Source organism: Sparus aurata, chromosome 18 (genome assembly GCF_900880675.1).
Source record: "Sparus aurata chromosome 18, fSpaAur1.1, whole genome shotgun sequence".
Taxonomy (NCBI): Eukaryota; Metazoa; Chordata; class Actinopteri; order Spariformes; family Sparidae; genus Sparus; species Sparus aurata.
Genome location: NC_044204.1, coordinates 21,106,151 through 21,129,175, shown reverse-complemented (window position 1 = coordinate 21,129,175; position 23,025 = coordinate 21,106,151). Strand labels below are relative to the sequence as shown.

The window sequence follows — 23,025 nt, the reverse complement described above, 5'->3', positions numbered from 1 at the left end:
GTAAAAACATTAGCAGCAGCAGCATCTGGCACACAGCAGCTTAATTAAATTTCATGTTCGTGACTAGAATATATTTGCCCAATTTATGGTATTAAAGCATTTTAAATTTGTGGCTTGGTTACAATACAAAAAAACAGCATGAACGAATGAGAGGACTGGTCTTAATTAAATCTTGTGTATAAAGTAAAAACTGGCTTTGATTTTCCACTACTTATGTGTTTACATTAGTTGACCAGCTCAAGTATTTGCTGGATGAATCTGCAAACCCGGTCCGTGACTCTGTGCTCCTCAATGACAGTGGCTCAGGTCAAAAGCTTCCTTCACTCGCCTGCCCTGCCAAGCACAATAAATAATGTGGCAGGCTGAGGCCTTTTGTGTCCACACAGATTCCTTCTTTTGCCCGGGGTAGGCGGAAATCGAGGCGTTTGATCTGAATTCTAAAGAGTCTTGTTGCAGCCCAATAAAGGCCGCCATTGTATGTAAATAGTTTATATAAGAGCATATGACTGCTACGGTGCAGGGCAGTGGCTAGTGGCGGAGGAATGATTAGCATTTTCCAAACGCATGCTGTTCTCAATCCAGCCTTTTGGCTTGCTAAAAAACACAATATTTTAATTCATTTCCTCCCGATTTGTACACATTTTTGTGTACCACCACAGCTGAAGGTAAAATACATGTTCTATTGTTTGATTCTGTTTTATACTAACACTCAGTGTGCAGTGAGGTCAGACTTTATGTGACTAATGATTGACATGCCCCATTGCCTGGACTTGACAAATATATACGATGTTGTTGAAATACTCATGACCCTTTTTATGGTAGAAATATTTGGATGAATCAGCTTTTAGAGAGTGTAATGATTTTTCTCAGGCTAATCTGGTCTGTTGCCTTTCGTACAAACAATAGAGGGCTCTCAGTCATCTTAAAAAAAAAATCTCATAATGAGATGGATGTCTTGCTGGTTACTTGGAGAAATGCGTTGGCAGTCTGTCAGTCTGTCTGCAACTGGGCTGTAGGTCAGTTTGGGAGTACAGTATTAATACAGGGTGAGCCAATCACGTGGCTCGGCGAATGTTTCGCAATTGGTCTCGTCCCGTTGCGTCTTGTGACGGTGCACGACGGTAGGCCATCACCCCTGCTTTTTATACGGCCAGCGGGCTATTTGGCAATTCTTTTCTGTTGTTCCTTGCTCTGCCAAATCCAGCTTGATGCTCAGGCCACACCTCAAGATGGTCTTCTTTGGACCCGGCGCTGCTTACGCCGCTTGCACCGCCGGCTGAGCCTGGTAAACCTCTAAAAACTACTAATACAACAGTTAGACTTTTACTAAATTACAGTATCTTGTGGACAATGGTAACAATAGGCTATTTAAACTGATTAGCCATTTTTACAAATGTGACTTTTTTCAAGAACTGAATGGTATTTTTAATAAATTATATTATTGTCATTATTTTATTTTTCCTGGGAGGTATTTTGATTAATTTTGATAGGATCTCATGCTAGAGATACAGCTTTGCCTACGTCCTACAACCCTTAACTTGACTATACTTGTTATTTTTGCAGACCTGGAGTCGAAAATGAACTGGGGGTCCTTTTATGCCGTGATCAGCGGCGTAAACAGGCACTCTACTGGCATCGGACGCGTTTGGCTGTCTGTTATCTTCATATTCCGTATCCTGGTCCTGGTGGTTGCTGCCGAGAGTGTTTGGGGAGATGAGAAGTCCGGCTTCACCTGCAACACCCAACAGCCAGGATGCAACAGCGTCTGCTACGACCAGTTCTTCCCCATCTCACACATTCGCCTGTGGGCACTCCAGCTCATCCTGGTGTCCACCCCCGCCCTGCTGGTGGCCATGCATGTGGCCCACCGGCGCCACATCGACAAGAAGATCCTGAAGAGGGCGGGCCGCAGCAGCCCCAAGGAGCTGGAACACATCAAGAACCAGAAGTTTCAGATCACCGGAGCTCTGTGGTGGACTTACATGATCAGTATCATCTTCAGAATCATCTTCGAGGTGGCTTTTCTCTACATCTTCTACTTGATCTATCCTGACTTTAAGATGGTGCGTTTGGTAAAGTGTGACTCCTACCCATGTCCCAACACAGTGGACTGTTTTGTGTCCAGACCGACTGAAAAGACCATATTCACCGTGTTCATGCTGGCAGTGTCCGGGGTGTGTGTGCTGCTTAACCTGGCCGAGGTGGTGTACCTCGTAGGCAGAGCCTGCCAGCGGTGCTTACGAGGCTCTGACGAAGAGTCCAAAGCAGCTTGGATCAGTCAAAGATTGTCTTCTTACAGGCAAAATGAAATCAATCAGCTGATAGCAGACCATACGCTCAAGTCTAAGTTCACTGTGACCAAAAAGAGCCCGACTGAGAAGGGTGAAAGGTGTTCTGCTTTCTGAGACTGCCCTGCTCCCTTTACACTAATCATCAGTAATCACACTTGATGGAGCACGTTGCTCTTTAATGTCACATGATAAACTGTAAACTTGATAATTGTCGACATTTAGACTTTATTTGTTTCATTTTGTCAGTTGCTTATTGATTCATCTTTTGTTGTCTTTATCAGTTTAACTGACACAGGTAGATGCTGCTGTTGCAACTTTTCTAAACTATTCAGAGCCAGTCGTGAAGGTTAAAGGACCATAGCAGTGTTTTTGCAAGTCTGTGCATAAGATTTACATATAGAAATGTATAAATCCCAAAGGAAAGTCTTGTGCCAGAGATTACATAAAGAAAACATAAGAAAACAAAAACATCAAACTACAAAATACAAGAGTCTAAAGGGAGTACAGTATTGAGCGGTACTAAAAGTTTGTTGGCGTTGACATCGGTGTCAACAGTTTATCAAAGCTCAAATTGTTTTGTTTGATTTAGTGCTTTAATTTGAATACAGTATGAGAAGCAATTTTCAAAGTTTAATGAGCTCTAGAAACCATCCCTGTGTGCATCGTCCTTTATTCCTTTTTGTCAAACTTTTACCAATGTTGCTTGATAATACAGATCGAATTATCTTGTATCCTACAGCCCCGATTAAAAAAAAAAAAAAACCTGCAAAGCTGTATAAAACACAAACAGAATGTAATAATTAGCTCAGTTGAAAACTAAAAAATAGAGAATATATTTAATGTTTAAAATGCTGATTGTTATTTTTTTAAATCAGGTTTGTGTGTTCGAGGTGTGGCAGGTTGGCAAATTTGAAAATAACGAGCTGATTTTTAAAAAAACAAAAAGAAGATCACATTAACATGTATGATTTCACATCATGGAGGTTTCTGTGTGGAAACAAACAAATGTCAGTTTCTCCCCAGCACATAAATGCACCAGTGAGTAGATGATTGACACATTTGAGCTGCTTTATCGTGCAACAGTAATGTAGCTTTGACACAAACAGGGATGGTTCAGGGCGCCCTGGTTGCTCAGATGGTAGAGTTTGTACAGATTCTACATTGTTGCCACAGCAGCCCAGGGTTTTGAATTCAACCTGTGGCCCTTTGCTGCATGTCATCCCCCTCTCTCCCTTCTTTTCCTGTCATCTCTTTAAACTGTCCTGTTGAATAAAGCCATAAAAAGGCCAAGTAAAAAAGAAAAAGGGATGGTTCATCTATTGAAGAGTGTTCCATGAATTCTTAACAAATATATTTGTATAATAGCAAATAAGGGAAACAGGCAGCTGCTGAGATCACGTGAAAACATTATGAATCACTGGTACGGCCCTTTTAGATATGTAAAGATTGCCATAGAGATTAAAATGCTGGATAGAAAGTGAACTTTCTATTTACATCAAAAGTATTGTTCATGTGTACCATATTTAATTCAAGTATGAGTCACAGCCAGGTGATGAAGGAGAAGCTAATTCATGTGAGTAAAAGCCATTAAATGTAAGTAACAGCCTTTTAAGCCAATAATGGTATGCTTCAAATTTATTAGACACTTTTAGTTATTTGATTTTGTTTAACTTTGTGCAGATGGCTGCGACGATTACGTAACTTGGCAAACTGCTCTGGAAATACAGTTGGTGCTAGAAAACCAAAGGAAGTTAAAAAAAAAATACTGTTGAGATAAGGACAACGTGATTGAAAAATAAAATGTAATAGCATTACACTACCACTATTAATAACATTTAGTATCTTGACAGAGTCGTCAGAGCAACTGTGTGACATTTCAGTAAACCTTCGAAAACCTCCAAAAACCAGTGCAGATATCACACGATATTCAGCAAATGAATCTGGCAAAATTGCAATAATTAATTTGTACTTGTGTGTCACTTGTCTGCTGTGTCACGTTTGGAGTATTGCAAATCCCAGTACTGTACATACATCTTTGGATTTGTATATCTTTGAATTCAATTGTGAATACCGCCTACTGACTTCAATGTGGCTTCTGTTTGAGGTGCTGTTTTCTTTTCTTTTCCTTTTCAGAAAAAATGTTTGAGGTTGACCTACTTTTCAACAGAGACCCACCACTGTCTGATTGTTACACTTGCTTTCCCCTTAATATTATCCTCCGTAGCATATAATTCAGTATCTCTGTGGTCCGGGAATACGCTGGTATCTGTTTCTACAACTGTTGTATCATACTGTAGTGCACACGAAAACCCTGATGTTGACCTTTATGCCTAAATGTACATATTTATCAATTCACATCCGGGTAAACAATCCAGTTAATACTGTATATAATATGGGTTGAAACTATATGTGTACATTATGTAATATAAAATAAACTGGCTGATCATTTGAAAACATTTAAGTTATTCAGCAAAAACGTGGGTTCTTTTTAAAAAAGTTGCACCAAATGGGTAAAATGATTAAACCTGTCTCACAGACGTTCCTCCTTCCTGTCGCTGTGATTTGTAACTTGAGGATGCAAATGGCTACTCATCTCCAAATCATGCTCCCCATGATAGGAGAGACCCCTCATGCTATATTTAGACCCCAGAAGCACTTGTGGCCAGACAGACTTAGCGGGCAACATCATTGGCCAGCTGCCGTGTCACTCACTGTAACAAGAGAGTAGAGGGGCTTTAGTAGTTTACATTAGAGAGTGTACCCTGTGCCAAATTTAACCTCATGGGGGTGGAGGGGGGTGGGTTTGTGGGGAGGGCAGGCTGGACATGGTTGAGTGTGTGTCCAGCAGCAGGTTACGTGTGTGTGTGTGTGTGTGTGTGTGTGTTGTGGTGGTGGTGGAAGACTGGCCTGGATCTTGAGCAGTATTTGAAAGCAGAAGACAAAGTTGGTGGGTTTGCCGGTGTGGAACAGAGGTTGTGGCGAGCAGGAGTCCACTTTTCCTGTCCATTCAAGGGCATTGCTGGGGGCCCGAAGATCAGCTCTGGACTGAGGCCTGTCAGCGAAGCTGGCGGCCTCATGGACCCTCGGAGACGTGCAGGGCTCCAACACAGGGGATGTATAAGCTGACAAGGTAGGTTTATTAAGGAAATGTGACTTTTTCGCGATTATTTGTGTGTTCAAGTGGTTTTAGCAGTTATGTAGACATTAATCTTACATTTACGCTGTGGTCAAAGGCTGTTGTATGTTTACAGGAGATGCAGGTGTGAAAACTGCTCCTTTATTTTTCTATTAAATGTATCATATTATTATCTTGGGGAACACATAGTTTTAGGGTCAGATATTGAGATCCTGCACTTATTTGAAGTTGCATTCAGTCTGCAGTTGTAAAACTGTCAGAGAAGTGTGTTCCCGATCACTCCCTAAACATAATTTCGGCACACAGTTGCATACCGTGAACTTGCTGCCCTGCTAATGTACAGCCCATCCATCACCAGCAGAATATATTTATAACATAATGTGTTACAGGAACTGACAGTACCCGCGTTACTCAACTTTTTGTAATTCGCACTTCCACCACGTCTCCCCCGGTGTTTGATTTCAGCCTGTGTAGATCATGTTGCTATGACTCGGGGCCATGAGGGCCAAGGAGCCGCAGAACCACGACTGGAACCTGCCTTCCCTCCTGTCTGCACTTGCCAAATATATACCCTCCTAATGTAAATATAATCCTGTCTGCCTCCATGTGGAAACAGCCACTACCTGCTCAGCAGCAGAGTACCCCGGTTGTACACTCGATTAGCAGCCCGGCTCCCAAGGGACTCTTTTTGGTCTGAGCTGTGCTGAACTTGGTAAGATGTCTTGGAGAGATTGTTGTCTCCAGATTTGACTTTTCATGTATTTGCTTTGTCTCTACATCAAATTGAGAACCTGTTTTTGGTTGTTTTCAGTCCCAGATCTGAGCTCACACAGCCATGGGGGACTGGAACCTGCTGGGAAAGCTTCTAGAAAAAGCCCAGGAGCACTCCACGGTGGTGGGCAAGGTGTGGCTCACTGTCCTCTTCATCTTCCGCATCCTGGTCCTGAGCGCCGCCACAGAGAAGGTGTGGGGCGACGAGCAGTCGGGCTTCACCTGCGACACCAAGCAGCCCGGTTGCGAGAACGTCTGCTACGACATCACATTCCCCATCTCCCATGTTCGCTTCTGGGTGCTACAGATCATCTTTGTGTCCACGCCCACGTTGATCTACCTGGGACACATCCTCCATCTGGTGCGGATGGAGGATAAGCAGAGGGAGAAGGAGAAGGAACTTGCACAACATTCAGACAAGCATGTCCTTATTGGGGATCACAAGCACAAAAAGGCTCTGGTGAGGGACGAGAAGGGACGAGTGCGCCTGCGGGGGGAGCTCTTGTGCACATATGTCTTTAATGTGGTCTTTAAGACCCTGTTTGAGGTGGGCTTTATTGTGGCTCAATACCTCTTGTACGGCTTTGAGCTGAAGCCCATGTACACATGCGACAGACCACCCTGCCCCAACGTGGTAAACTGCTACATATCCCGTCCCACAGAGAAAACCATTTTCATCATCTTCATGCTGGGAGTTGCCAGTGTGTCTCTGTTCCTAAACATTGTAGAGATCTACCACCTGGGCTTCACCAAGTGCAGCCAGGGCCTCACCTTCAGGAGACGTCTGAATGCCTCTGGGGTCATCCCCAAGGAGCCCAGTGAGGCCTCGGTGCCGTTCGTGCCAAGCTACGACGACTACTTCCACCAGGTCCAGCCGGCCTACCCGCCAGTCCCCAGCTACGACCTCTCCCCTCTCCCGGACGGCACAGACTCGTCCTTCCACCCGTACCACAGCAAGGCAGCGTACAAACAGAATAAAGACAACTTGGCAGTGGAAAGGAGCAGCAGCAAGCCAGAGGAATGTGACCTGAAAGGAAAGAAGGGAGCAGGATCAGCCCCTGGGTCACCTACGCAGGCCAGGCCCGGCCGCAGTGCCAAACACAGCAACAACAAGACTAGAATAGACGATCTGAAGATATGAGGAGGTTTATGTTTCTGTGAGGGGTCTTAAATTGCTGTGAGGGGATCGGATGTTGTTGGGAAGCATTCATACATGCTGAACTGACCCCGCCCCCTTCGAGGTGGCATAGATTTGACTCATTCCAGCTGAGAAAGGGAGCGACGGAAAAGCTGCATTCGTACAGTAACATGTGACTGAAGACTGATGTGGTTCGGTAATGAACTGAAGGTTCTTCAAGGTGTCCTACAGCTGGGTAGTTTCTTCTTCTTTTGAAAAACTTAATTGGGTGTCACATTAGACTGCAGCATTAATTGTTCTCCATGCTTTCAGTCGATGTTGATTTGTATTGGTTTGTTTTTCTAATTCATTTGTGTTTTCACGATTCACTTTTGTCACTGAGAAGTACTGTCTGCTCAGGTTTTACTCCCCCCCCCCCCCTTTTTTTTTTCAACGTGTGATGAATGTGAATGAACTCAAAAAAACGCAACTCCGTGTATAAATCTTGCCTGAACTGTGGGAAACAGAATCCAGGGCAGAGACTTTGTTCAGCAGCGGCCTGATCTCATTCGAGGGAAATCAGATAGGGCGAATAGTTGAATTGAACTTCCTTTAACTGTTTTGAGGTCACCATCTAGCATAGTTCACTTGCTTCGACTTGAAGAGTTGCACAATACCTGACAACACGTTGGACACTGGAAATACTGTACGTAATTCCAGGACGCGCCTCAAAAAAAGAAATTGCACTGGTCTCAGGAGTTCTCACATTTTGTGCTCTCTGTTTTTATCGTGACAGCAAGAAAGTACATAATTATAAGCACATTGATTTGTTTATCCGTGTTTGTATCTCTGTTTCTGTCGTTTGTTTTCTGTAAAGCACTTGGTGACAGCCATATTTGTAAAACCGCTTGAAATAAATCTGTCTTAAATTTGCAACGCTAGCAGTGCGTTTGTGATCGAGGTCTTTATCAGGAAAAAGGGGAACTATTTCACTGGAAAATCATGTTGCAACTCATTGTTTTTTATATTCCTGCAACAGATAAATCAGGATCAGCTGAGAAATGGTGACATTGATGATGATCCGTTTCCGTGCACCAGGCCTGTTCAATTAAATCTGGACCAGCAACCATAAATCTGATACAGGCAGTGTTGTCATACTTGAGTAATAAGTTAAGATATCTTGTTAAAATATTACTTTGATAAAAGAGATAGTCACCTATACAAAAAGTACTTAAGTAAAAGTCTCTGATGACCTTAAGATTCAAATGTAATTTTCGGACAAAAAGTGAACGTAAGTATCAAACGTAAAATTAAATTATACGTGTATTGATATGTTGGCATATACTGTATACTATGGGTTAACTGATTATCAGCCTGGCCAATTATCTCTTCTGGCATTCAGCATTTTTCTGATTATTGGAAACAATGTATTTTTTTTTAATCTGATTGCCTTTATCTATCACTGGACATATATGACAATGTAAACAACAAAAACCAAACAACATGTCTGACACACACACATATATATGTGATAAACATTTAAATCACTGTATAATGCCATTGCTTTTGTTTACTGCGTTTATTTTGCATTTGTTTATAATCTGTCATGACCAAAAGCTAAGAAAAATGAATTAAAGTCTCACATAGGCTTCTGAAAATGCTCGACCCGTCCACATTCCCGGATGGTAAAAGGTTCTCCTTAACAGTTTTAGGAACATTTGAAACAACATTGCATAATAGGAAAGAAATGAGCTGGTTGATCAAGATCATTACATCTATCCATGTCCTGAAACAGAAAAACAAATAAGACAGCAAATAATGGGAGGAAGGAAAAGAAAAAACATGAGAAAATGAGCAAATTGTACTAAAGATTGCATTATTTATACTGACACTTTTTAAAATCTTGAACATCCCTGCTAAACAAGACAGCTCAGTTCTGTGTAACTCTGCAGCCAACACACACACACTTTGAAACACCATATCCCTGAAATTAGAACCGGGTGTAATTTGAGTCATTAGCATCTCCACGCAAACATTTCAGCAGTTAAAAACCGGCGTGCTCGAGCGGGAACAAACATGTCATGTGAAAAGCCTTTGCTGTCTGCAGTGTCCAACACATGCACATCTCACTCTCACCCCTGCCAGGAAAGCGCAGCACACACATGCAGCCCTGGTATGGAAACCTTGAAATTAATGACATGGCGCGCTCATGACGAGGAAACGCTCTCATACCTTTGGGCTGATGTGATTTTCTGTCAATGCTGGACGCGTCAGGGGGGAAGAACAAATAGACTTTTAACTTAAAAGTATTAAAAACAAAAGAGTCGAGTTTCTGAAGCTTAAGTTTCTGTAAGTGTGAAGATATGATTGAGTATAGTCTTGGCGTGCTTGTTCTTTCCTCTGGAGTGTTGCAATGCCAGAAACAATAGTCTACGTTTCAGATCTCCCAGACGAAACAGTCACGAGTATTATTGGTAATGTATAGCTCCATAAATCAGTAAGTGAGCCAGAGGAGTCTCGTTCTAAAAAAAATGTCACATCTATATTTCCAAATGAAAATAAAAACATGAAGGTTACTCAAAGAGGCGTGCATCATCTTAAAATATAATAAAGTGATCTAACGTGAGACGAGGGGTTTATGTGTTTTTTGAAACGCTGACAGATGAATCGAGGTGAGTTATGAGTACAGATGGACATCCAGCGCTTTGAAATCAAATCCTTTTTAGAGTTAAGGCCAACACTTCAGATTGTAGTAGCGTCGGAGAGTCAGGTCGTTACAGAAGACAAACAGCGTAGCATATTTTTGCAGTGGTAGAGCACGTTACAATACATATGTAGCTACAGAAGTTTAATATCAGACTACCATACCGCGCATCACCTCGTACTCTGAAGGCTTTGTCCGAGTCACTCAATAAAACTGTGATCTGTTAACATCAGACGACATGAAGCTGTTTTTATAGAACTGCCTCATCTTTGATCAGTGGGAGCTTTTGTATTTTTTTAGCTCTGTCAAGTGAATAGTGGTGATTTCAGTGCAGTTTATCTGAGGGACAGCACAAAAATGACTGGTCTGGACATTGTGTTTCACTTTGGCCCTCTCCAGTGTTATCAGTATTTTCTTTGGATTCTCCCCGTCACTATGAGAGAAACTGCAACACTCTCCACACAAGATAGGAATTAATATAACTGAATTTGTCAAATTCAATTAGCCTTCAGTAACTAAACATGCACATTACAAAGAATTTGATCAGAATTCCCTTTTTATTCCTTTATTTGTCCCGCAAATGGGGAAATTAGATGCTGTGTCCTAATCGGTGGCCTCGACCCCCCTGGTATGATTGCTATTCTCCCACTTCACCTCATTCTCAGTACTGAGGACCGTGTGCAAAATATGCTTCCATCTGATATTTCACATTAGATTCTACGTATTTGCATTAATGAAAATGAGATGAACATAAGCCAGACAATTTTGACCATCTGTCAACGACCCCTCCACCCCCGTGCGTTTGGCCAATCCAAGGTTTTGAGCGGTTGATGAAATAATTATGGGAAAATAATGGGAAATGGGAAAATAACATGATTTTTCCAGTCATTTCTCTCTTATTACTAATGATAACATCAGCATAACAACCTGAGTGAAAAGTTGCATCTCTTAGTAATGTGCATCTCCCTTTTGTTTTAATGACCAGGAATCGAGCTGGCACGGACTCAACAAGTTGTGACTCATGTGATCCCGGCGCGATCTGACGGCATTCCAAAAAAGCTTCTTGTGATGTCATGAAATACTTGGCTTAGTCAGTGCTGCGAGCTGCCTCCCCATAAATGTTCAGCGTTGTAAAATCACGCTGGGACATGATTCATCGGGTTTAACACACACTTGTGGAGTCCGTCGAAGACGTGCTGCCATTAAAGCAAAAGGGGGTACATCCTGAATACTGAGGTATTATGACATTCAGGGACACTTTTTTAAAAGATTAGACTTTTCCCCTTAAATTGGTAGGCCTTATATTCACTTGACCCAACTATATTACCTCTCCCTTTTCTTGAGAATTTTTGTACAGTCCCTATAAACTTGACTTTTAGTCTAAGTCATTGTCTAGTGGGTTCTTCTTAACTTACTCATTAGTGACGAGGGGCCAATTTTTGAACTCTCAGATACAAAGAGAAGCTCGGAACAGATGTATAAAGTGCTGTGAAGGGGGCAATAGTCGTCAAATTACCTTTCAGTTGAATCAAAATTCTAATGGCATAATCCAACATCTATATTTATATATGAAAAAAACACAATACAATGAATGTCAGCTATGCTTTTGAAATCTATGACGTTAACTGAAGACGTATTTGATTATGTAATAGAGTGTTTTTAATTGTGGGGCACAGCAAAACAAGGAGTGTCAAGACTGAGCATATTCCTACAGATCTTCCTAAAAATCTGTATTCATATAACCTTTATTTACTGGGCTTCAAGTTTGGGATAAATAAATAATGAATAAGATAAAACAGTGATCTCCCCAGTGCTTGTGTTTCTTCGGTTATTATCTTCTCAGAAGCACCTGAGCAGAGTTTCTTGGGAAATAACAGCGCAGACACAACACAATAAAAGCGCCGCCCTGGTTATGCTTAATGGTGGATATAATTCAATGTGTCCAGATGAGTTATCCTATCACTTCGTTCTTTTTGTACCCCGTGGTGTGCTCACATTATTTTCAAAGCAGCTGCAGCACGGTACTCTACTGCCCTCTCCCTTCACTTCTACTCAAACACTGTGCAGCTGCTCGTCTGAGGGGGTTGTGTCTGCTCGGCATGCCATCTGCTGGGCAAAGGAAATCCAAGTCATGGAGACGCAGAGTCACTTTTAATTTACATCTTGTTGGTATATGACTGAGTAGGTATTATGATGTATGTGTATATATATCACTCAGATGCTCCTCTAATTTGTTCAATTCTGTCATATATACAAGGCTGTGTATTTTGGGACATGCAGGATGAATAATAAAATCATTAGGCAGTGTTGTTGTAGTGTTTATTCAATCCCTGACCCAGTGTACTGTTCCGTGCTCTCTGGCCTGTTTCTATTTTTTTTTGTTTGTTTGTTTTAACCACACTGACACTATGCCCCCAACCTGCTAATGCGCGATAAATGACAAACAGCCAGAAGCAAAGCCTGCCCTTGCATCAACTTTGTGTCACCGCGGGTGTAAGCGTATGAAACATCAGCCAGATGAACGCGAGGCTTCTGATGTTTGCTGACTGAATCAGTCTGATTGCTTGCAGGCCTGTCACCTCATCATCACCAAACACCAGCCTTGTTAAACTCAACACAGACTTGCACAGCTCCGGCACCCAAAACCTCTGCAACCCAGAATCCATTGTGGGAGCAACACTGAGAGAGAGAGAGAGAGAGAGAGAGAGAGAGAGAGAGAGAGAGAGAGAGTCGCACAGCACAGAGGAAAATGAACAGAAATCAGCCGCTGACATGGTTTTTGAGGCAGAAAACATCATTATGGCCTGGCATCTGTCAGTTTTTCTTCTCGGGCTTCCATGTTGTGTTGTTTGTGGGAAGTGGCTGACTGTTTGCTGCCACCATGTGACAGCTGAGACACTCTGCAGAAGTCAGGAAGCTCATGGGCTGTTGTCTTGGCAGACTGGAGACAAAGCTGGAGTGGCTGTGGCCACATGATTGATTCTTTTCACTATAATCTCTAACAGGCCCGGACAAATCAGGGAAATCAATTCCGAACATCATCTTTCTTTCTGTGCACATCTCATAAAATGTCATCAGGAGCATTCAGCTTTGAAAGTGAATGGATCAGGGGATCAATTTTAACAGTTTTCACTATAGAATTTTGTTATTGCATCTCAGGCTTGTCTAATTTCTTGTATAACACCTTTTTACTGCACTGTCACTGTCTACCTGCCTCACCCTGGTGCATTTATTTATTTATTTGTTCATTTATATTGGATTTATTTAACTAATTTTAGTGTATTATTTCCAAAAAACTATAGAGGACACATTATACAGTTTCACCAACCAAACATAGACATCCCATGGATAAAACAGGAGCAGGAAGAAGAAAAACCTATAATAGCTGCCAATTTCTTGGTTCCACCTTTAATTACTGTGACTTTGTGACATCACACTACATCACCATGTTAAACATTTGCCTATTTTATACCTAAAGTATTAATTAGGCATGTAAGAATGGATCTAGCACAGCTGCTCTGTTGGTGTTAGCAGTGCTGGGTCAGGCGTGTGTAAGCTGACCAATCAGAGCAGACCTGGTATTCAGGAGGGGGAGGGCCTTAAAGAGACAGGAGCTAAAACAGAGTGTTTCAGACAGATTGAGAATACAGAGCAGCAGCACAAGAAAACTGATGTGTTTTTTGAGCACTAAAGCATGTAAAGCCATTCTAGTAGTAACCCAAAATAAAATTATGAACCCGAAAATGAGCAGAATATGTCTCCTTTAATGCAAGCTCTGTAGATTTTCAGGCCTAACAACAAACTTAAATCAACTAAATCTTTAAATTCCAACACGTGACTTGATGAACAGTCTGTGGGTATGTTCTCTTACATCCACCTTGTTTATAAGTCTTATGGCTCTTTTATGTAACACATTCACAGGTGTATTATGGGTCATATAACGCATGTGTTTCCTCACACCTCCATGCGGTAACCAAGATACTGAAGAGTAAGTGAACAGCACTAATCTAAACTGTCCCTTGCTGTCTTCAAAACAGCGGTTTCTACACACTTTTCTTTTATCATATCTAAATGAGGTTTCCCAGTAAGTTAGTCATTATTTGTCTTTTTTGATTAATGTGAACACCATCTGTAACCATTTTTATTTGATCATCCTCTTTTCTATCACCAAAAAGCACAAATTTAGTTTGATTACAAATCAAAGAAAAGATACCTTCATCAAACCACCTCTTTTGAAATTGTCATTAAAAGGTTCAGTATGTAAGAATTTGCATCCTGTTACATTCACACTCAAAACAAACAGGGGGCAGCATATCACAATCACAAGAAATAACGGCCAACTGCCGCTAACTGTAGCTGCTAACTGTAGCTGCCGTTATATAGTTGTTTTATTTAGCCGTGCAGCTAGCTGTCCAGACTGGGGGTTCGGAGCACTGGGGGAGCGCTGGAGTTTACACAGCTAGCACAGGAGCTTTGACTGGGACAGGCAGGGGCTTGCTGGTTAGCATGCTAACGTCAGTAGACATCTCCACAACACAATACACAGGCATCATAACATGTAAACCGTTATTTCTTCACATTCTGTTAAGTTTCCAGCTAAAATTCTTACATATTGCACCTTTGAATTCTGCCCAGAGCAAAAAAATATTTGTGTACATGAACAAATGAAAATGATCCTCTAGTATAACAGAATCAGATTGGGGTGTATTGCCAGGTAGGTTTTCACACGTAAAATTTGCTATGTTAAATTGGTTCATAACAAATGCATAGTGTGAAAAAAATAACATGAAGATAACAGCAACTACTGCCAGTGAAGAAGCATATACCGGCAGTCAAATATGAGAAACATATTTTAGAAACTATGAAAACACTATGACCATTATTTAAATGAAAGAGCTGTATAATTCTGGGCAAGAACTCAAAGTGCTAAGTGTAAGAGCCCAAGAGATGTGCGTTAATATTAATATTGTTTTAACATATTTCTGTTGCTGCGGGTCTCTGAGAGCCACAAAACATAATGTCGTTGCATGCCTGCCTACAAAAACAACTAAAGTGTCTTGTGTCTTTCTGTTGAGTTTGCCTCTGGGACGAAGACTAGAACAAATCTGACTATGACAAAGAGAGAAACACAGTGCCTCGACTCGCTTACACATCCAGTTTGTTTTCATCTGATTTTGACTTTGCATAGATAAAACTAAGCCATCCTCCTCCAGAAAGGAAGACTCCAAGTAAATAAATGCATGCACACACACACACACATGCGCACGTTTAGGTTTTGTGTGGCTCACACAACAGATGGTAGGGAAAGTCAAAGCCTCTTGTGTGATACGGCCTGTTAATCACACGCAGACCTCATTTAAAAGGTTTATCCCAGATTTTATCGCATCTTAAAGATGAAAATCTCATTTTATCGAGACACTGACATATTTTATACGTTGGCAGGATGAAGCTACAAACCTTTTCAATGTAAGATGGCTTATTATACTGGTATTATAAATTAATAAAAGATATCATATAGAGTAGGACGGCTGAAGAGCATGACATCAACCTGTTTTTGTAGGGTCTGTATCATCTGTATCTTTATGGAAAATATAATCCACAATCTTAGAAAAAATAAACACCACTGCATTTATTTGAAATAACAAAGATGAAGCTTTCGGAAACATTTCAGACAACTAAAACGTTTGAATTTTCAAGTTTATTAGAGTAACTCAACATTCTCATCTGCATCACGCCAACCTCACATACATCTGTATCCTCAAATCCACCAAACATCTTCAATACAAACTCATTCAAATACAATTTAATCTTGCAACAATTTTACTTATTCAAAGATCCAAAAATATCACAGAGCTACACTTCACAAACTCTTAAAAACAGAAAGAAAAACACTCATTTACAAGGACAAACGGATGAATCAGAATGATTTTGATCCAAAATACAGGCCTGGAAGGGAAGCACATTATGGAGTATTATGAAGTTAAGAGTAATCTTTAAATTGTCTGCAGATAAGAACTGAAATTTGAGGACAGAATAATCAATTCAGTGGCATGAACTCTGACAGAATGGATGGAGAACATTTTGGAATCAAATCCTTTAAACCCACAAAATTCAGCGTGTGTGTGTCTGTGTGTGTGTGTGTGAGCAACCAAGATGTTTTCCTACATGACAAACTCTCCACTGTGACAGGACTAATAGCATTCAGCCGAAGGGCAGCTTATAACAAAGCCTCTTAAAAATAGGGGCTGTCCTATGTCAACAAAAGTAACATTTTCAGAGAACAAAAAAGTCGAAATAGCGGGCCTGCTGAGGCTGGTGAACAAACACACCCAGCACTCTCCTCCCCCCAATGCCAGGGAATAATAAAACCGTTTCCTCCTTTAACCTTGGGTTAAAGCCTAAGCGCAAACCAGACCCCCTAACAGTCTGGTTGGTAGATGGTGCCGAGTTTAGTGCTGGAGCCCATGGTGGGGGGGGGGGGGGGGGGGCTATGGATCCATGCCCACGTCTGTCCGTCTCCTGCGGTCTCATGAGCCGATCAGGACACGCCTTAATCGTCTTTGCCCTTCCCTTTAGGCGTGGTGCCCTCATTCCAGGCCACGTAAACAAACAAAGCCAGAACCACATGCACGGCGAGCACTGCGACAATGGCTGCGTAGAAGTAGCTGTCGGAGCTTGACATCTTCATTGAACCTGGAAGAGGAGGTGGAGAGGAGTTAAACGTGATCAGATAATGCATTATACTACAAAGAAAAAAACAACAACAGGAGTATCTGCATTATTTTTCATGTGAAGCATCAACATCTGCATCTCTTATTCACTTCAATTCAACGCTTCGGAACAATAAGAACGTGATGATTATCATGAGGTGATCAATGTCCGGGCTCACCGTTATCGAGACCTCTGGTTGCGTTAGGTCATAGACGGCATTTTAAAAATCATTTAACAGGGCAGCTTCGTGGCAGAATCAGATAGTATCTTCACATACCAGTAAATGTAATAAAAGTACCCGCAACTATTTTAATGTGTAGAGCCTTTGCAAAAGAATTCACCGCCCGTTGGGCTTCTGCACAGTATGTCCTCATTTTCCAAATGACATTTTAAAATGTTATTGTGGTTGTTTGTGATGGATCAAGAAGAAATCATTAATGATAATCCTCCTAATACAGTCTGTTAAAGAACATTCCCAAAGAAACACATCATGACAACCCAGGAGCTCATCAAACTGGACAAGCAGGGATGAAATTATGGTGAAGTACAAAGTGGAGTTCGGTTGTACAAAAGGAATGACACAAGCTTTGAATACCTTAGAGAGCACTGTTAAATCCATCAGTGGAGGATGGAAAGAATATGGCAAGAGAAAGTCTGCCTGAAGTATGTGGGCATTTATCAGAGAAGCGACCAAGAAGCTGATGGAAACATCACTTAGCCTAAAAATTCCTAGCAGGGAGTCCGGGCTTCAAGCGTGAGTTAGGAAACCTCTTAAAGAAACTCAGGAACAGACAGAAAGTTTTATCTCTTACAGCAGCTGTGGTTGACCCAGTCGCTACGTGAGACACGTTCTTTTAAGAGCTGTGACTGGCTGATCAACAAAAAGGGAAGAAATGTACTGTTAGTGGTAACAGGCACCACGTGGGCAGTGACATCGATGGCCTTATCTTAAAATACAGACTCTATTAAGACATGATGCACCAGCTGATGAATAGATTTTAAGCCATACTTTGGAAGAAGCCTAAAAAAAAAAAAAAAAAGCCAAATTTCACAGTTGCGACAGAAATTTCTTTAGCATTATTACACTTTTCAAAAAACAGTTTTTCAGATGCCAAAGTATCTCAGTGTTGTGATCACATTAATTTCTGGCATCACAGCATTATTGCGTTGTGGATGCCTAGACTGAAGCGATTAACTAATTTCCATTCAGCGTTTGGAGAATATCTCTCCTTCCTCTTTGTCTTAAAACGAAGCTCTCTTGAGAGCTAACATGCTTTATGAATAACTTCTTTTCCCCTTACCAGGATCTAGTTTTTATTTTGAGGAAAACTTCTTACAAAACATTATAATTCTAAGCGCTTCCTTAGAATTTTGTCACGAGAATAAACTCTTGGTACAAGAATTTTTTTATGAAAGTGGCTCCTGGCCTTTATGCAAGTGTGTGGAGAAGAAAGCAGTTATTTAAAAAAAGAAAACAGGAGAAGTTCCTTTTGGAGTTTGTCACAAACCATGAGGGAGACAAAGCAGACATGTTAAAAAAGGAGGTCTGGTCAGATGGGAACAGACTTGAACTTTTTTGGCCTTGGTGCAGAAAGCTATGCTTGGCAGAAACCCAACCCTGCACATGAGCCCGAGCACAACATCCCCACAGCGAAACATGGTGGTGTGGCAGCATCATGCTGTGGAGATGATTTCATCAGCAGTTACTGGGGAACTGGTCGAGGAGGAGGACAAGATGGATGAAGTCAAATGGGCTGTGCAATATGAAGATAGACTGACGACAGAAAAAAATAATTGTTTCATATTTTTGCTTTATTGTTGATTCTGTTAGTCTGCTTCTCTTGGAAAGGGAACTGAAGCGGGCAGATTTAAGCAGTTTGTGAATAAACCTCCCTCGTCCTCACCACCCAACACCACTTTAACTCTTTTAACAGTGTTTTCTATTCATCTTTTTATTTTTTGCACATTGCTATTTTGTACACAGGTTGTAAATACAAAGAACAAAATACTCACAGCAAGAGTATATTTGTTGAGTATATGAGAAATCGTCTTTTGTCATGTTGTGATTTTATTTTAATTATCAACTGAATCTACAGAAAAGTGTGTGTGAGAAATTAAAGAGCATATGGGATTTTAATTCTTTTCTCATAAAAATGTTTGTGTGTTAATACGGTTACTCACTGTACTTCCCACTTGGCATACTTATGTAATCTGGAGGTACAGATGAGACGAGCCTGGTAGAGATTGCTCAGCTTTGCACACACACACACACACACACACACACACACACACACACACACACACACACACACACACACACACACACACACACACACACACCTCTGTATACATTGTGTCTATGTATACAAAGATCTTCTCTGTCAACAGGTGTCCGTTTGTATGAAACTCAAGTTTAAAACTCAACTCAGTTTACTCTTTTCTTCATAAAGGGAAGTTTGACCTGAACTACTATTCCACATCAATGTGCTCTATCATAATACGTCTTCTGTATATAACGTTTTGGTCATGTTGCACAGTCGGGTTCAAAATCTACTTTTTTGACAGACGGCCAAATGCCCTGGGTTTAAATGTCCCCAGCCCTTCGGTAGATTAACTTTTTTTGAGTGCCTGGTGAGTAAGTAAATCTAGCAGCCAATGGCATATTTTACCAGTATTTGGCTGGTGCTGACATGGAACCCTGCACAGAGGCCTTAGCCAAGTACATGGCAATTCTGGAAGAAAACCTGCTTTGAGACTTGAGCGAAGTTTAACCTTCCAGCAGGGCAGTGACACTAAGCATACGGCCAGAGTTACACTGGAGGTTCGAGGCAAACAATGTTAATGTTGTACGCTGACTCAAAGCCCACACATCAATCAAACTGAGAATCCGTGGCAAGCCGAGACTGTTCACAGACCGTCTCAATTAAATCTAACCGAGTTTGAGCTAATTTGCCATGAAAAATGGGCAAATATTGCAGTGTACAGATGTGCAAAGCTGGTATAGACATACCACTAGACTTGCTGCCGTTATAAATGATTGAATATGGAGGTGAATACTTCATCCAACAGATGTCTGTTTTCTGTCTTAATCATTGTTTGTGTCCATGTTGTTTTAATCAGATGACAAGAAGCCCCAAAACAATCAATTTGAATTTCAGGTCGAAACACTACAAATTGTGGAAAAAACAAGGGGGCTCAATACTTATGCAAATCCCTGTCATCTCCCCAATGTCAGCATGAAATAACATCTAAATAATGTGTATAAATGTATTGATTCTTTAATATTACAAAGGTAGTTTGCATCAAGAACTGCGTTGCTATAGCATTAAGACACTTCTCTGGGGGAAAATCAGCATCACTCATCAACCTTACTGTTGACTTTGTTTATATTTTTGGAATTGTGCATATTTGGATTTTGGAAATGTTTATTTGTTGCTACTACTCTACTCTCATAATCAATTAAGTATTTCAGTTTTTTCAGGCAAAAATATCAAACACTTGTTAGTTCCAGCTCCTTACATGTAAATATTTGCTGCTGTTCGGTCTCATGTATGATAGAACATGGTAGTTTTGGAGTGCTGGTTGGACCAGCGAAGCTATTTGAATAGATCACTTTGGTTAAAACAAAGTTAGAGGTTGTGCTCTGCGATTGATAAGCCATAACCTAAAAATACTGTGGCACATTGCTTTGCAAAAATTAAAAAGTCTTTTCATAAATAGGCTTAGCACCTATGCAGCTCAACTCAGGGTCTTTGTCAGGGTTGGGAGACACAGACAAACTCACAATAAAATATGAATCCTGATATGATGCCCGCGATATCTACATATCACAATATGAGCCATTCTGTGATAATTGATACAATGCAAGACAATCATCCAATGATATATCAAGATATCTGTCTCAATGATGAATACAAAATACAACTAAAAAAGGAAACCTGCAGGAAGTATGGACTTATTCACGCACTGTGGTATCGGCTTCAAAGAAGCTGATGCTAAGAGATGAAGCACTGACAAAAAGTACACAGAGCCTCTTTGTATCACATACATTGAGTGCAACTTGTCCATGTTTGTCATCAATCATGTGCCAAATATTTTGGTAAAAATAAAGATTTTTGGCGCCAGCGTATCAATCATCGCTTCTGAAGAGCAAGTATCGTGATATCCAAGCGCAACCCCGAGTCCTCATCAGGGCCTGACAAGCCCATATATTAAAAGCCTTGGTGTATTTTAAAAGGTTATGGCTTAATGATCACAAAGCAAAGTAAACATATAACCTCTCTCTGTCCTTTGGCTTCATAATATGTCCTTGGATCAAAGAGGACCTATTTATTGATACCTGCATCTGTGAAGTAACACAAAAGTTTGTTTTTAGGGGAATTGGGGAATTTTGATGAGCGCGTCTCACTTTATCTCCATTTTATACACCAAGGGATGCACTGATTAAAGATAAAAAAAAATCAATAAGGATAAGGATCATGGGCTGTAGCCTTGTGTTTATTTATTGCTCATGCTTGCACCTTCTACTGGCTTAAACTACAGCTTCTTCACATCTCTTTCCCACGGGAAAAATAAAGTGTAATCTTATCTATCTTGATTAAAAAAAAAGGGCAGTTCGAGCTCAACATCCCTCTTTCATCCAATTTTTCTGTCATCGGGCTGCGAAGTGCAAACACAAACAAGGTAGTATTGTGTACCGTACCCTCAAACACGTACGCCTTCGTGGCGAAGTACAGACCAATGGGCAGCGTGACCATGAGGACGGTGAAGAACAGCAGTGTCTTCAGGGCTGACACCAGGGAGCCTTCGTTCCTGCAGGAGGACAAGATTTGGTGAGTCAGCAGAGACGAGACAGCGACCTTACTGTTGAGGAGCTACGCGACTGTAACATGCCGACTACTGATGTGGGGATGTCCCTTGGCGGTGATGAATGGTGCGTTCAAGCATTAAGCCGCACTCAATGAAAGCTTTTTTATATAAGCTCTGGCACATGGTAAGCATCAAGGAGCCCAGGGAGAACGGGCTGTTTGAGGCCAGGCATCTTTCCTTAGACAGCAGCTAGTGCATCAAGCTAGGTAGCTAGGTAGCTAGGTAGCTAGCTAGCTAAGCTTAGCTGTTGGTTTAAAGTAGCTGATTTATGTCTCACCCTCTGTAATAAGGCGGCGGCCCGGCTGCGGCGTCTGAAGCTGCTCTGACAGATCCGTCCATTGCTGGGCTGATGGGAGGAGAGATAAAGATATGAAGGGTAAATTGAATCGGATCAAGTCAACGTTTCGCCGTATGTGTTGTGTTGTCGCTGCTGAAATCCACTCTTCCGCTTTAGGTCACGGGTCCGTCACATGACACCGTTTGACGCCAATTAGTCTCGCGAGGCTAGACTTTAAGGCGAGAGTGGAAGCCTGGTTCATGTCCTGCAGATATAACATGTATTTTTAGATCAAATATATGCGCTTCGCTGATTTATGTAGAGTTGTCAACATTCAAGCAATGTGTGTCCTTTGTTTTGTAGAGTTTTCTGTCAGGGTCAATGATAGAGAAAGTGTTCAGATCCTCTGCTGGAGTTAAGGAACACTAAAAATACTCCATTATAATTATATTTATGTACAAGTACATAAGTATTATTATTAGCATCATTGATCTATGTATGCAAAAGTATAAAAATACACATCAATTCTGTAGAAGCCTATGTATAGTTGGATTAGCATTAACAATCAACAGAAAGCCTGCGCATGAAGTATTTGAATATTGTAAGGAAGGGTAATTTGTACAGCTTTATAAACGTTTGATTATTTTCATTTTATAACGATAAGTATATAAACTTAAGTAAGTAACAAGGATAGCTTGCCGGTTAAAGAAAATTAGTAAATTGTACAATATTTACCATTAAATGTGTTGAAATATAGTGTCTGAGAATGGAATTAATCAAAAGTAAAGTACAAGTACCTCACAATAGTACTTCAGAGTGCAATATGTAAAATTGTATTTGGTTGAAAACATTCTAAAAGTATCAACAGATGGAGGAATAACAGTCTTAGCCATATTAGCCATTATTTTGTGTTGCATAGCATGTTTAGCATGCTGACCTGCTAGCTGAAACTCCTGCACTAGCAGTGTAAACAGGTTCACTAGCTAGCAGCAGCTGCAGTTAGCAGTTGCTCTGGTGCTGCCCCCTACTTTTTGAGTATGAATTGCCTAATTCTTACATAATATTCAATTATAACCTCTTGGGAAATGGCAAAGAAAAAAAAAATAGCCTAAACATTATCATACAAATAAAATAGTTAATGGGAAGGAT

At 41.0% G+C, this 23,025-nt stretch overlaps 3 protein-coding genes across 7 annotated transcripts; 2 read left to right on the top strand and 1 right to left on the bottom strand.

Annotated features, from left to right (window-relative positions):
- The first annotated feature begins 33 nt into the window (after window positions 1-33).
- On the top strand, window positions 34-4,828 carry LOC115568831 (gap junction beta-1 protein-like). Of its 3 annotated transcripts, XM_030396485.1 has the most exons (3): window positions 34-665; window positions 1,205-1,285; window positions 1,564-4,828. In XM_030396485.1, exon 3 carries the CDS (start codon window positions 1,578-1,580, stop codon window positions 2,403-2,405), a length of 828 nt encoding a protein of 275 aa, XP_030252345.1. In that variant the 5' UTR covers window positions 34-665; window positions 1,205-1,285; window positions 1,564-1,577; the 3' UTR covers window positions 2,406-4,828. The 3 variants fall into 3 exon arrangements, with proteins under 3 accessions (XP_030252345.1, XP_030252344.1, XP_030252343.1); XM_030396484.1 differs by lacking the exon at window positions 1,205-1,285; XM_030396483.1 differs by lacking the exon at window positions 34-665 and having other exon boundaries at window positions 672-1,285.
- A 279-nt stretch (window positions 4,829-5,107) lies between these two features.
- LOC115568275 (gap junction alpha-3 protein-like) lies at window positions 5,108-8,256 on the top strand. 3 transcript variants are annotated; one of them, XM_030395405.1, is made up of 3 exons: window positions 5,109-5,421; window positions 6,044-6,139; window positions 6,239-8,256. In XM_030395405.1, exon 3 carries the CDS (start codon window positions 6,263-6,265, stop codon window positions 7,337-7,339), a length of 1,077 nt encoding a protein of 358 aa, XP_030251265.1. In that variant the 5' UTR covers window positions 5,109-5,421; window positions 6,044-6,139; window positions 6,239-6,262; the 3' UTR covers window positions 7,340-8,256. The 3 variants fall into 3 exon arrangements, with proteins under 3 accessions (XP_030251266.1, XP_030251265.1, XP_030251264.1); XM_030395404.1 differs by having other exon boundaries at window positions 5,893-6,139; XM_030395406.1 differs by lacking the exon at window positions 6,044-6,139 and having other exon boundaries at window positions 5,108-5,421.
- A 7,442-nt stretch (window positions 8,257-15,698) lies between these two features.
- On the bottom strand, window positions 15,699-22,069 carry vma21 (vacuolar ATPase assembly factor VMA21). Its single transcript, XM_030397193.1, has 3 exons — window positions 21,877-22,069; window positions 21,433-21,542; window positions 15,699-16,712 (listed from the first exon to the last, which is right to left on the bottom strand). The coding sequence occupies exons 1-3, from the start codon at window positions 21,936-21,938 to the stop codon at window positions 16,570-16,572; spliced, it is 315 nt and encodes a 104-aa protein (XP_030253053.1). The 5' UTR covers window positions 21,939-22,069; the 3' UTR covers window positions 15,699-16,569.
- Window positions 22,070-23,025: the final 956 nt, after the last annotated feature.